At 49.5% G+C, this 14,264-nt stretch overlaps 1 protein-coding gene across 1 annotated transcript in view; it reads left to right on the plus strand.

The window, feature by feature from the left end:
• LOC149366521 (uncharacterized) overlaps positions 1 to 14,264 on the plus strand; it is a 60,464-nt gene that overhangs the window by 35,945 nt on the left and 10,255 nt on the right. The window contains exons 11-12 of the mRNA XM_089571189.1: positions 3,067 to 3,204; positions 11,363 to 11,476. Of these exons, the coding sequence (XP_089427315.1) occupies positions 3,067 to 3,204; positions 11,363 to 11,476 (252 nt within the window). The remainder of the gene's footprint in view (positions 1 to 3,066; positions 3,205 to 11,362; positions 11,477 to 14,264) is intronic.

The following is a 14,264-nucleotide window of genomic DNA, read 5'->3' on the forward strand; positions in this document are numbered from 1 at the left end:
TCATTTTCCGTAAAGTCAACAGCAGTCAATGGTATCGCATACATAATGGCTTTCGGCGTCACATTGAATTATTTTTTTCTTAGCATTGAAAGAAACGGCGGCCTCTCGGGCATGCTGATATTCAGCTGAGCTTCAACAGGCCAGCGCCTCGTCTATTTCAGTGCCAGCGAAATGGCTCACTTCAGGATGAAACCCGTTTGTGCGCTTCTGTTCCGTTACGCTTAAGCGGTGAGAACGTGTGAAAGAGCGGCCAGGGGGGCGATGGAGGGGAGCGCAGACCGAGGGAGAGCAGTCAGACCGGAGACCGTTAATGGCTTCTAAAGCAGAAACCTCGCTCTCCTCCGTTTCACCCTCACAACTCATCTCACCCCCTCTTAGTCCTCCTACTCTAGCGCCTCCCATTTCTCGCACTTTCTCCCCAAACTTTACACCGCTTTATGAAATGTCTCCCCTCCCTCGGGCAAGCAAACGGTCAACATTCACATTGCGGACACGCAGCGGCCAGGCCTAGCTTGAGACCACAGCTTTTCAGCCTCCATTTGGTGAGGCTGAGAAGGAAACTCGGGAGGAGGGCAATGAACAAAGGTATCAGAGAGAAGGAAACTGATCACTTATTTCACACTACCAGATTATACCAGTTCATAGCTTGTACCGATATTACTTAGCAACCAGATAGAAGAAATCTCTACAATATAATAATCGAGCGTTTTTAGACTTGACCTTCCTCAGTCAAACTGAACCGGCTTATACCCTGCGCAATACAGAAAAATGGTTTATTCCTTTTTGTCGCACGAACTACGGCAATCAGATGCTACGTTACAATATGCCACACTCATTAAACCAATTAAAGTCCATGAATGTCCATATTTCCAAAAGGAGCTTGCGCGAAATTAAAGCTGCCTTTAAATAAGCAACAAAACGTTGTTAAGTATATATTTTTTATGATGTATAAGATATTTTGTATGTATAACTGTGTGTAAAAAGTGTTGTCTATAGCGTTTGACCAATCTTCCGATGTTTGTTGCTGTATGCCATGTAAAGGGGGATCCGGAGGTCCCTTAAGTGATCTGCGATCACTTTTTTACCTGGACCTACCCACATCTATGATATAAATAAAACAAACTTCAAACTTCAAAGTGCTGAGATTCGGGCTAGGCGAGGAGGCTGGCAATTGACAGGAGCATAGGAAGCCATGGAAGTTGTCCTATTGAAAAACCAGGCGATGCTCGACATGCAACGCTGCACTGCAAATTGGGTGCAACAAGCGTAACCATACTGTGAACTTTCTCCACAATCAATTATATTCTTTTTACTGCGTGAGCAACGAAGCCTACACACTTCTAAAACACCCTCCACACTCCAAAAACAACCTTCAGGGGTGTTTCCGGAGTGTGGAGGGATAAAAATTACCGACGATTACGTTACTTCCTAATGCGAAATTTGAGCGCAGCAAATAAGCTGTTTCACCTTTTCGATAGTGAGTCAACCCCAGCTGCGGAGTTGGTTTCAGGGACAACGCCGCCGATGCCGACACAAACAATATGATACCCTCCCTTCCGCAGCGCTAAGAACCAGGTCTAGCCGTGGGAAGGTGGTCACGTATTCGTCGACGTGCCGAGGCCTACGTGAAATAACCGGCGCGTCGGCAACTGAAGAGCACCCTATCCGCCACACAAGAACAGGGGGGGGGGACCCTTTCCTCCTCTTTCTGCATGGCGGCGACGGTGTTCTATGCAGTCACGTTATCTTGACTCTCTAGCGGCGTCAGCGGCATCCAGCGGTATCAGTCGGTCGCTGCTAGCGCTGGGGGGATGAAAGGGGGGCGGAGCTGGTTACGAGGCCGACGACAACGCGAAACCCAGGAACGGACGCCAAAGAGCTGCGCTCTAAAATGTACCTATCGACTGCGAGGCTCCACCTACTCACATACTCACCACCCGCAACTGAACTCCACACTCCAGAAGGGCTCCGCCCACAACCTAGCCCTCACCCGCCGTCACCCACGACTTGTCCGGGCAGCCCTAGAGCGTTAAAGCTACGGTGAAATCAAGCTTAAAGACTCAGTGGGAAGGTGATGAATGTAAAGGAGGAACGTTCAATTTATACTGCTACCCTATTTTGGTAGCAAATACCAGAACGCTAAGGCTACGGTGAAATCAAACTTAAATACTCAATGGGAAGGTAATGAATATAAAGAAGGAATGTGCAATCAACACTGCTGCCGAAGATTGGTCACTTGCACCAGAACGTTAAGGCTACAGTCAAATCAAACTAAAAGACTCAATTAGAAGGTGATTAATGTAAAAGAGGAATGTGAAATTTATACTGCTGCTGCGGATTGGTACTAAGCACCAGAACATTTAAACTATACGGTAAAATCAAACTCGTAGACTGAATCGGACTGTGATAAATATAAATAGGGAATGAGAAATTAATACTGCTACCGCAGATTGATAGCTAGGACGAGAACATTAAAGTTGCGGTAAAATCAAGGTCTCAGTGGGAACGTGATGAATGTAAAGGAAGAATGTGCAATTTATACTCCTAACGCATATTGGTAGCAAGCGCTAGAACGTTAAAGCTACGTTGAAATAAAACTTAAATACTCAATGGGAAGGTGAGTAATGTAAAGAAAGAATGTGCAATGAATACTGCCACCGCAGATTGGTCGCAAGCATCAAAATGTTAAAGCTACGATGAAATCAAACTAAAGATCCAATGGGGAGGTAATTAATTTAAAGGAGGAAAGTGAAATTTGTGCTGCTATCGCAGATTGGTCGCAAGTACCAGAACATTTATACTGCGGTGAAATGAAACTGAAAGAATCGATGGGAACGTGAGGAATGTAAAGGAGGAATGTGCAATTTAATACTGCTACCGCCTACTGATCGCAAGCTCCAGAACGCAAGTACCAGAACTTTAAAGTTACGGTGAAATCAAACTTAAAGACTCAATGGGAAGGTGATTAGTGTAAAGGAGGAATGTAGGAATGTGCAACCAATACTGCTACCGCGAATTGTTTAAATCGTGTGTTGTGATCGCTTGTGAATTCTGTATTCGTTTCAGGCATGCAGCTGTCGTAACGCAGCAATCTGTCCTTCCTTAATCTACCCCCGGGACGCGGACAGCAGGTCTGCTGTTTTTCAAATTTGGGGCAACAAAACGATCGTGATGTTCGAAAACTCCACACAGATCGCCGAAAAGGTGGGTGATCAGGCCAGAGGGCAGTCTCCTCCTCATCCGCCATCCATTTTAAGGCTAGCGCATTAAAGGTTCTTGTAACAAGAAAAAAGTCCAGCTTTTGCGGCGTGCGAAGCCTTTGGTGAGAGGAAGCAAAGTGAAGAGAGAAGTTGAGAAAGTGGGAGTGCAATAGGGAGTGGGCAGGAAGGAAGTGGTGAGAGTGAGAGGCGACTTGTTGGGAGTTGACGGGTGGCAAGAGGGAAATGGCGGGGGCGAATCAGTCGAGGGGTGGGGAGGCTGGCGGGAGTAGATGGCGCCACCCACTGTCGTCATGGGGAAACACGTACTAATGCTAACGCACACTGTGCCGCATGGATCGCACTGACCGGCGTTTTTTTTTCTTTTGCTGCCTTGCATGTTCCGTCTTGTTCCTTACATTTTGAAGAACGCACTGTCGACGTCTTGACGAGGCCGATATTGGAGGAATCCCGGAACGAATCTAAATGCTTCCACCTGAATCACACTATCCTGGTCCAAACGACCAGCCCTTCTCTTGACCAACTACCGCGGCAGTTAGCCACGGTAACCATCTTGGGTTTATGAAAGATATACTGGGGATTACTCCTTAAAACTTTTGTTCTTACGCACTAAACATGAATGCGGCTATATGGGAGTAAAAAAGGAATAAGTTGTGCTCTAGAGCACTCCCTTTTATATGAGGCAATGCACAAGAGGACAGCTTACTCCCATTTCGCTGCTTTCTGTTTAGAATGCAGTAAAGAATGAATCTGTGGCTGTTTTAGGTTATGCTGATGCTTGATAGCCAGCAAAATACTTACCGCTGAATTCATAAGCATTCCCCGAGCTTTTAATCCAAGCTGCTCTGCGCACGGGTCCGTATTTTGTTTCAGAAACCAACCTCCGCTCCAATCGCTCCTCGAGTAGACGAAAAACTCGACGTTTTCCTCGAGGCAGCACCGACACTACCTTGAGGGCGCCTCGACAGCCAGCTTAATTGCTCGTAAACATGGCGGACGTCGCTTCATTTCCTGGTTGTGCTGAGTCCGTTCGATCCGTATACGAAGCATTTCACAAACGTGCGTACGATGCGAATGCAGGGAACCGTATGCCGAAGCGTCGGCTGAGCGACGGTCTCAGTCCGTTCGACCCGGAATTCCTGGAAAGTTATCGCCTGCGAACACGACCATGGCTAGCCTCTTCACTTGCGGTCCTCACGCTGAGCCGACCACGAATAGACATAGTCAATGGCTGCCTGCAGTGTAGTAGTTGCTCGTCGCACTATGCTTATACGGCACGGGCAAATTCAAAGTCGTCACCGGCAGCCTGAGCATCGTTTCACGGCCCACCATGAGCTGTGTTCGGAGCGAGTCGCATAGCTGATCGCGAGCTCGCTTTTTACCCGCGTTGTGAAGTTTCAGAAGACAGCGGTATACTTCTATAAGAACGGCATATTGCACAGCGGGAGCTGGGAGCTCCGGACGCGCGGCAATGAAGTGCAAACATCTGCGCTGTACGAATGAATCGCTTGTCGGGCGCTTCAAGGTATACGTACTTACCTTCTAACGTGACCGATGTTGCCGAGGAAGTCGGTGGCTTCGCTCGTACCGCCTTGGAAAACTTGCTATCTGCGGAAGGGCATGACTTTGCAAGCGCGTTCACAAAGACGGCTCCCAGCTGGATTCCAACCAGCGAGCGGTGACGGCTTCTGGCAAACACATTTCACTACTTCGAGGTCATGCGTTACAAAGCGCTGCCTAGAAGCAAGGGCCTTTTCAGCGCTTGCCACTGCCGATGAGCGCAATTTCACACAAATTCCACTTTGAAGTTTTCTCAAATCATTCCCAGACGACGTACGTGCACTTCACATGACCGGCGGCGAAGGTTGCCAGACGCTCAAGTACTTCACATGACCGTCGGCGAAGGTTGCCAGACGGCCAAGTGTTTCTGGCCATTTTTAACTGCGGCTTTGGTCATGCAGCTCGGCAAAATGTTCTACTAGGCTGAGAACGTCGAGATCCTTGTGAAGGTTGTTTACATGGCATAACGTGACAAAATGTGCATGTATAACACAGTGACATGCCGTTTTACGGAAAACTTCAAGATTCTAACCATTCATCTTCCCCTAGGGAGGCTGTTTGGTGGAAGGTTTCTTGAGAAGCTCTTCGTCGGAGGAACTAACGAGCGGCGTTCTTGAATCCCAACGGTCCCAATCCTCTTTCAAGTGGAGGAGCGGCGGTTCCTTCCATTCCGCTCCTTCCTCCCCTTAAGGAATTGGAGGCGGAGCGTTCAGCTTAGGCGGACTTCTCAATCTGGCGGTGATTTATTGTAAAAAAAAAATGGATTTAAAAAAACTCGCCGGATCACTACCACTCCGTAAAACCATGATCAGCATCGAGTGCTGCGGTGTCCGTATCGCTGTCCGCGGTAATGTTGCAGGTTGACGGAGTAGTGGTGTGGTAATGGGTTTGGGCTGAGATAAGCGGGAGTGTCTGGTGTGTGGCGTCCCGCGTGTACAGGCTCGGGCGGCGGCACGAACACGCCTATTGCTTTCCACAGACTCATGCCCAGGCCGCGAGATCAGATTTATTTGTTGCATGGAGGAGACCAAGTTCGTGGGTATGGGGATAGTACGGGGTATGAGGTGTCCCATAGCGTAGCGGATAAGGGTGGCTTGGCAGTTCGACAGTACTATGACCTGTTCTTTGCCAGTAGCGATAGCCATGGCAACGGCGGTTTCTTGGGCTTCCGTGGTGTCTGCTGCAGGAAGGGTCGGCGTGGTGATGATATAGGGGTTGCGGTTTACTACGCTAATAGCTATAGCCTGTCGGGGTATGTGGAGGCGTATGTGCAGCGGCTGTCTTCATGAGAGCCGTACCTTCGGGTTTAGGTCTGGGTGCATGTTTCCTTCTATAGGGGCCACGTGGGTGAGTTCTAGGAGAGAGAGAGAGAAAAACTTTATCATGGCAAGTGTGTTTAGACCCCCCTTGGGTCCCTGGACCACCGCACGGTCCCACTCTACGTCGTAACGTTCATGCGGTGTTTGTCCATGACGTCGGCACCCCGAAGCACCGCAGCAAGCTGCGATGGCGGGTCCGGAGACGAGAGCACGACCTCCCAGTCCTCCCAACTTGATAACGCGGGCTGTCCCTGCGGGGGAGGATCAGCAGGGCAGCCGAAAAGGATGTGGGAGAGTGTGGCGTGAGGGTCGCCGCACAGGGTGCATGCAGGGGAGGTGCCACAGTAGAGAGATAGCAGATGAGGGGATGAGGGAGCGGGACTGGAGGCGTCTCCAGAGGATCTGTTGGGAATGGGTAAGGGAGGGGTGTGGAGGAGGGTAAGTCCGACGGTCCAAGCGGGGCATTTGCGTGAGCTCTGCAAAGGTGTGCGCCCGCTCTCTCGAGAAACCTGGACCGAGGCCGTCCTGAGCCCGGCAAATCAAACCTCGGGCCAATTTATCGGCAGCCTCGTTTCCTGGATTCCCAGAGTGAGCCGGCACCCACTGGAGCTCTACCCTGCGTGGTAAGTTTTTGGAGGGGGTGTTCAACAACTTCCAAGCAGGGGCGTGAATCCTGCCTCTCGCGAAGTTGAACAGAGCCGTTTTGGAGTCGCTAAAGATGTAGTTTGCATTGGAATGTACAAGGGCTAGGGCGATGGCGGTTTCCTCTGCCTCCTCAGACGTACAGCCCGAGGGAAGGCGGTGTGTGAGGGGCTGTGCTAGGGCTGGATTGTAACCAACAGCTACAGCTTCATGAGTTGTGCACGCGGCGTCCACCCAAATGGCGTCCTGGGCTTGTCCGTAATACTTGTGTAGGGCGTTAGCGCGAGCCATGCGGCGAGGGATGTGGTACTGGGGATGAATGTTCCGGGGAAAAGGTTTCACAACGAGGGGGGTATGAATGTGTCGAGGAATGGCTATAAGGGATGTCTGATTAGTGGGAATGTTGATGCGAAGGGAAGCGAGGATATGCCTGCCAGTTGCGCTCGCGGCAAGTCTTAGATACTGTGTCTGAAGGTGTGCGTCTACTAGTTCCTGAATGGTGTTATGCATGCCTAATTCAAGGAGCTTGGCTGTGCTAGTGCTGCGGGGTAGGTTTAAGGCTGCCTTGGTTGCTAGACGAATCATGGCGTTCACTCGCTCTGTTTCTATGCGGTTCAGCTTAAGATATGGGGTGGCGTATAAAATGCGGCTAAGTGTAAAAGCATGCACTACTTTCATGCTATCCGCTTCGTCTAAACCTTTGTGCAGGGAGGATACGCGGCGTAGAAGTTGCAACACGGATTGCGTGGAGGCCTTGAGTGTTTTAAGGGTATGATCGTTGCGTCCGGAATCCTGCAAGTAAAGGCCAAGGATACGGAGGGTGGGGGTGACGGGGATAGGGGTTCCTTGTAAAGTGATTTGAATGGGCGAATTAGCTGCAGATTTCGGTCTTATGAGGAGAAGCGCGGATTTAGAGGGGGAGCATTCGAGCCCAATAGATGACGCATGAGCGGAGATGGTGTCAGCTGCTAATTGAAGAGTTTCCTCAATTTCTCCATCAGATCCGTGAGTGGTCCATGCCGTAATATCATCAGCGTACAAGGTATGCCTTAGGTGTGGGATGAGAGCGAGTTTATGAGCTAGGGGGATGAGAGCAATATTAAATAGAAGGGGGGAGAGGACCGCGCCTTGGGGTGTTCCAAGCTCGCCGAGTGTATAAGGTGGTGTGCTCAGCTCAGCTATGTGCAGGGAGGCAGTGCGGCCCGAGAGAAAGGCGCGAATGTAGTTGTAGGTATTTGAGCCTACCTGTAGTGCCTGTAGTTCTCGCAAAATGGCATCGTGTCGAATCCTGTCAAATGCCTTTGTGAGGTCAACCGCCAGAATAGCTTTAGTGAGGTGGGGGATCGTGTCATCAAGCACGTCATGTGTAATTTGTAGTAGGGCATCCTGTGCTGATAGATGCGCACGAAAGCCCACCATGCTGTGCGGAAAAAGGTGGTTGTCTTCCATGTACGTGGTTAGTCGGGCAAGAATTATGTGTTCGAATGCCTTGCCGAGACAAGATGTCAGAGAAATTGGTCGGATATTCTCTATGTTGATGGGTTTGTGGGGTTTAGGAATAAATATGATTTTTCCATGCTTCCAGGTGGCAGGGAGTGTACCTGACTTCCAGCACTCGTTAAAGTGGGTGACTAGATGAGATATGGAGGCATCGTCAAGGTTTCGGATGGCAGCATTGGTAATTTGATCTTCCCCGGGTGCAGTATTGCGTAATTTCAAAAGGGCTGTCCGAAATTCCGCCTCTGTAATAGGGGCGTCAAGCTGGGGTTGAGGTGGACCCGTGTACTCGGGGTGCTTGCAAGGGTCACCTGGGGTGGTATATGTTGACTTCACCTGCGCGAGGAAGGCGTTCGTGTCCTGCCTGTGGTTATGAGTAAGGCGGCGAATGCTAAGGCGTGTCTGGGTTTTAGATTGCGTGGGGTCTAGCATGTGGCGTAAGAGGTGCCAGGCACGGGTTGTGGAGAGATTGCCGCGGAGATTGTCACAAATCTGATTCCAGTTAGCTTTGCAAAGAGTGGTACTGTGGTGTTCTATTTGGGTCTGAAGCTGTGCCAGTTTGAGTTTTAGTTTCCTATTGTGTTTTTGAGTTTTCCATCTGTGTGTTATGCGTTCTTGAGCTTGAAGGAGGTGCGCGAGCTTACTGTCAATTACGGGGGTGTCTGGGGTAGTGTCTAGCGTTTGGGTATGTTGACGAATGTCCTCCTGTAACTGGGTAGTCCAGGTGTGTAGGTCGAAGGGTACCTGTGTTGACTGTACATGTTCCTGGCGAAATTTTCGTAGCTGGTCCCAATTAGTTTGTCTAACGGTAAATTTGCGCTGAGGGCGGCGATAGCTTAGTGTTATGCGAATTAGGTGGTGGTCGCTGCCTAGTGTGGTTTGGGTTCTTTCCCACTGCAGGTGGGCCACATTTCTTCCAAGCGTGAGATCTGGGCTGGTATCTGTAGTAACACTGTTACCAACCCGTGTAGGCAGGCTGAAATCATTAAAGATGGACAAGTGGAGCACCATCATTTCATTGCAGAGAACTGTGCCTCTGTGGTTTGTGCGCCGATAGCCCCAGTCCACGTGTGCGCAGTTGAAGTCACCGGCAATGAGTAGGGGATTTGATCCAGCCAATTGCGTCACGGATTTGAGGAGTGGAGGGAGTAGATTAACTGGCTGTCGTGGTAGAAGATAGCAGTTAAGAACGAACAAGGGAGATTGAGCAGGGGTTGGAGGTAAAATTTCGATGAAGGTGTGAGCGATAGGTGTGGTAATTGTGTGTTCCATGTAATGCAAAGAGTTGCAGACGTATGTGACCACCCGAGGAAGATCAGTAGAGTCCGAGGGGATAAGAGCGTATCCTGGAAGGTGTTTGCAAACGTTTGCGTCCTGAATTGCGATGATGTCTGGTGGGGATGAGGAGGTAGCGATAATCTGCAGCAGAGGATCGCGCTTACGCCGAAAGCCCCTGCAGTTCCATTGAATAATTGGTCCGTCGGAGGGGCCATGCTGTAGGGTGGAGGGGCGAAGGAGGGGTGTGGAGGGTGGCACTGTGGGAGGAGAGGCCGGTGAGAGGCTATGAACAAGGAGAGGTAAACGCTCCTCTACCTTGGCCATGATGCTAGTTATGACAGTATCCATTAAACGGGTAATGGTAGTTTCAATCAGAATTTGGCACTGTGCAGTGACCTGTGCAGTAATGCGCTCTGCGAGCCTAGCTTCTAAGTTTTTGGCGAAGTCCTGAAATTTTGATTCCAAGTCTATGGGTTGTGCTGGCATCTCATCAGGCCTCCTCTTTTTCGACGGAGGTTCGACAGGTGGCGAGGTGGGTGGAGAGGATGAGGGTGGAGGAGTTGGGGATGTGGATGAGGACGGGAATTGTGCCTTGTCTTGAAGCTGAAGAGGTTACTCGCTAGTATGTGACGACCGTTCTTGCAGTTGCAGTGGGATAGTCGTTCATACTGACATGCTAGGTGAGCTTATGTACACTCCCAGTCAAAAGTAAATGAAAGGCGACTTTGCCAAAAAAATTAATTTCTTTAAATCTAAAGCATAATGGTCCATGCTTGTTGTGCACAGTGGAATACGCAAAATCACAATTAGGCTGCACATATGTATTCAAGGGTGCATGAATTGGTAATTGGAGGGCCAATGATTAAATTTTTTCGTGAATATTGCCTTCCATTTACTTTTGACGGCACCTGTACGTTCCTGGAGTGTGTTTCAACCCCTTATGGCAGGCAGCCGGTCGGTAGACGCTTATGGAGGTTCTTCGTTGGCGATTTTGAAGACTTTCCCAATCAGCATGTTAATCTTGTCGGTGGCCTGCCGTTGTAAGTTCTGATATGGGAAGGATTATGTGATTCGATTGGTGACGAGGGCTCGGTTCGATACAAGGCAGCCAGCGTCGAGGTCATACGGTCATTGCTTCCCTGTGCTTTCTTGAACAGCACACAGCTATAACCTGCGCCAGTGTATTTCGCCACGCTTTGCGCTCGGCGCTCAAGTAGCGTCCTTCGAGAAACAGTACCACAGCCAGCGACATCGTGGGCTTCATCGGAGTTTCTCATCTTGAGGCATTGTCGCGTTAGCTTAGGCTGCCAAGCCAGGAACTACAGGGACTTCGCGGCGTCAACTCTGCTTACTTACCTGTTTAGATTTCCCTATCGTGCTATTTCGAATTTCGGGCTATTATTTACAAAGATAACATAAACCTCTAATTTGATTAAAATTTCATTGTCTTCTCGGAAGACCTACCCTCAAGATTGGGCAAGAGTCCTACTTTTCTTTTTTTTTTCGCATGGCAGTGCTTACTTATACGGTATATTCTGGGCACACATTTTTCTCTTTCTTTTTAAAAAGGGGTGTTGTAGGGCCCTCAACTTTATTTCTGGCTTCGGATGTGCCTGTACTAGCCTGTGCCTTGTGCGTCATGCTGGCGGCGAAGCCAAAGCCGAAGCGTCATCCACGGGCCCCTGTAATCGCGTTCTCTAGCCCCCAATTAATCTCCGTAACTTCGCGCGTGCTGCCAAGCATTTCAACTTTGTCTTGAATGAGTTTGTGCCAGCTGAGCTTTATCCTCCGTACGCACCAAGAACTGACCGGCCGCCTTCACTTTTCCGCGCCGTTCTTGGAACGCAGGCCCGCCGAAGGATGGCGCTCCTGGCCCCCAAGCGCATGACCGGCGTTGCGGCGTACCACGTCGAGATGGACGACACGAATGGCGTGTGCGGAAATGCGTTCCAGCGACTCCACGCAATCAAAGAGAAAGTGCTGCAGTACAGCATCTAGTAGCGTCAAACTTTCGTTGCTTCCAAAAGGCACCGATGAGCGGCGCAGCGTGTCTCCTTTTACAGGGCCTGAACTGCGTGACACTCGCAAAAAAAAGAGAGATAAAAGGCTTGCTGTTGCTCATGGAGAGCCGCTTCACGATGCTGTCAATTGATCCGCCTTGAAAAGGGGGCCCATATTTGGGCGCTGCAGTTTCGGAAGATTATATAGTTCTTTTTTCTATTTCTTTTTTGTTAAACATGCACGGTGGGAAGGATATATGTGCACTACACGCGTGCTAAAGTGTACTAGAAGAGGTAGTGTTGCGTGCAGCCGGGATTTATCTGTAGATTTTAATCAATGACAGATTAATAAAAGCAGGAGAAAAAAATATCTACAGGCAGCCGGTGGGATCCGAAACCACGACCTCCGAATTTCGCGTGTGGTGCACTACCATCTGAGCTACGCCGACAGCTACCCAATCTGCTGCTTTCGGGGGTATTTATGTGCAGTGAGAGCGAAACATGACAGTTTTCACCACCGCTACCCTCGTGTATAGCGGCGGACGTAGTACGCCCTGTATTAAAGCTAGTGCCACGTAGGAACGTGGTCTAACGGTGAGGGAACGTGGTCTAACGGTGAGGGCGGAAGCTGTGAAAGAACCCTCTTACGCTACCTATGGCATTAAGGTTGCCAGATTTGAGGCCCTCGTTAAACTATTAAGCATACAAGTGAATAGGAAAGATGTGCTCGTTGTGCCGTACACGACGGAAGCCAGCAGCCACTAAAACAAATTCAGCTCCATCTTAATACTGCTACATCCTCGTTACGGTCTTATTCTTGAAGATTCACCTGTACAACACGGACAAGCTATCCTCCTGACTACGTGGCTATATATGCAGTGTGTATGTCTAGGTGAGTTTATATACAGTGTGTGGTTATAAATTCAAGTCACACGTTATATTTATTTTCATCCGCGTGTACTTCAATGTCGATTATCATCGAAGTGAGCTTTGGCATTAAGACGATAGCGTTTCAGGGCTAATGCCAATGTGTGCGGAATTGGTAACTCTCCATTATAGTGAACTATATAGGAGTAGGCCGGAAAGCAGCGGAGCCGGCGAGGCAAAAACCACGGAAGTCTTGAGCCGCCGCGAGGTGGCGCTAGTGCGCCTTGCACCTGAAAGCCGCGCGCAGCGTTTAACGGCTGTACGCAGTTTTCCGTGCGCGTTTCGCGTTTTGAAGCGAAAAGCTTCAGTAGGCTAGTCAACACCGGGTCTGGCGTGCACCGTGATCAATTTTAGCCACAGATGTGCATGCGCGAGTCCGCCGTGTGACGTCACTGGAGAGGCGCAGGTGGTCGGCGGAGCCGCCGCCGAGCGCGGCTGCGCCGGTCGACCTTCGCCGTCATTCGCGCGCTCTGCGCGTGTTTACCGAGTGTGCATCGGCTTGTGCTCGGCTTCCTCGTATGACGCTACTTGCAGCCGCGTGTTTACCACAGTTACTACGCATGCGGAAGGAGGGCTATATAACGCGCTTGCCTACACCGTTATCGTGGTGCTCCCAGTGCATTGAGCGCGAACTGCGACAGCCATGACGTCAAAGAAAGCATAACTGCAGCTTTTCGCTTGTATATCCAGACTTAACCAGAGCTAAGCCATTGCCCATTTTTTTTTCTGCCTTACACGGAGACCAGATTATGAGACGACCTACTCTGAAAGTAACTCAACGTCTTGCTGAAATACACTGGATCCTTTTTTTTTTAAGACCAGACTGTCAAACGCTTGTCCTGCAAGAACGGATTTTAAAAAAATGTGGAAGCATATTGGCCGCAGTAAAAGCTTCCCAATTATTTACACTCGCGAACAAATTGTTCTTCAATGTGTACAATTCAACCAATTTCAATATTCACTGAAATTTACGGCGCTCCTTTTTCATGAAAGCTACGCGAAACTAGTGGATACTGGCATACAGTTATCAGCATGCATAACCTCCAAACTCAGTTAATGAACTTGAGAAATGCTATCTGAGATTTCAGCTCGCAGTAACTCGTCCTACTGTGGCATAAAAGTAGCAACTGTATATTGAGTTAAACATTCCTCGCATATGTTGTCTTTTGTTGTCATCTACGCTTTCATGCTCTGTCGTCTGCTCAAAAAACCCTGGTACGGCCGTCGAGCTGTTCTTACAGTGTTTCGCCAAGGAGCATTAGTACAGGTGTTCACAAGATTTGATTTTGTTCGATTTGCCGCAGGCTACGCAGCAGACAGCATTCTGAGACTTCATCTCGGCCGGCCGCGGCGTACACGTTTCGATGGAGATGAAAGCAAGGCACCCGTGTACTGTTCAATGCCAGTGCACGTCGAATAATTTAGACCCCTGAGGTTATCTAAATTCATGCTTAACCATCCACAACGGCGTCTCTCATAGACGATGTGTTCCTTTGGGGAGGTAAAGCCCATATCTCCCATATATGTCGTTGTAGAAATAAATGCCTTGTTTGTGTCAGCCAATGTGTCGTTCGTTTGTTCCCTCAGAGCAAGGCCTGTCTGATCGGCGTGCGTTCGGTAGCGTACGTGACCACTGGGTAGGGCCGAGCGGTTTTAAATGTGTCAGCCGCGATTAAGCGGGAAGAACGCATTTATTTCCCCCCATTAAAACCCCACAATATGAGAGGGCACAGATAACGTAATTTTCCTCAACAAAGCTGAAAGCAGCACACGAAATTCAGCGGATATTCGGCGCTTACCAGAGAGAAGCGTTCTTTTCACTG

The sequence above is a fragment of the Amblyomma mixtum genome, chromosome 1 (assembly GCF_055824585.1).
Source record: "Amblyomma mixtum isolate Tamu chromosome 1, ASM5582458v1, whole genome shotgun sequence".
In the NCBI taxonomy this organism is placed as follows: domain Eukaryota; kingdom Metazoa; phylum Arthropoda; class Arachnida; order Ixodida; family Ixodidae; genus Amblyomma; species Amblyomma mixtum.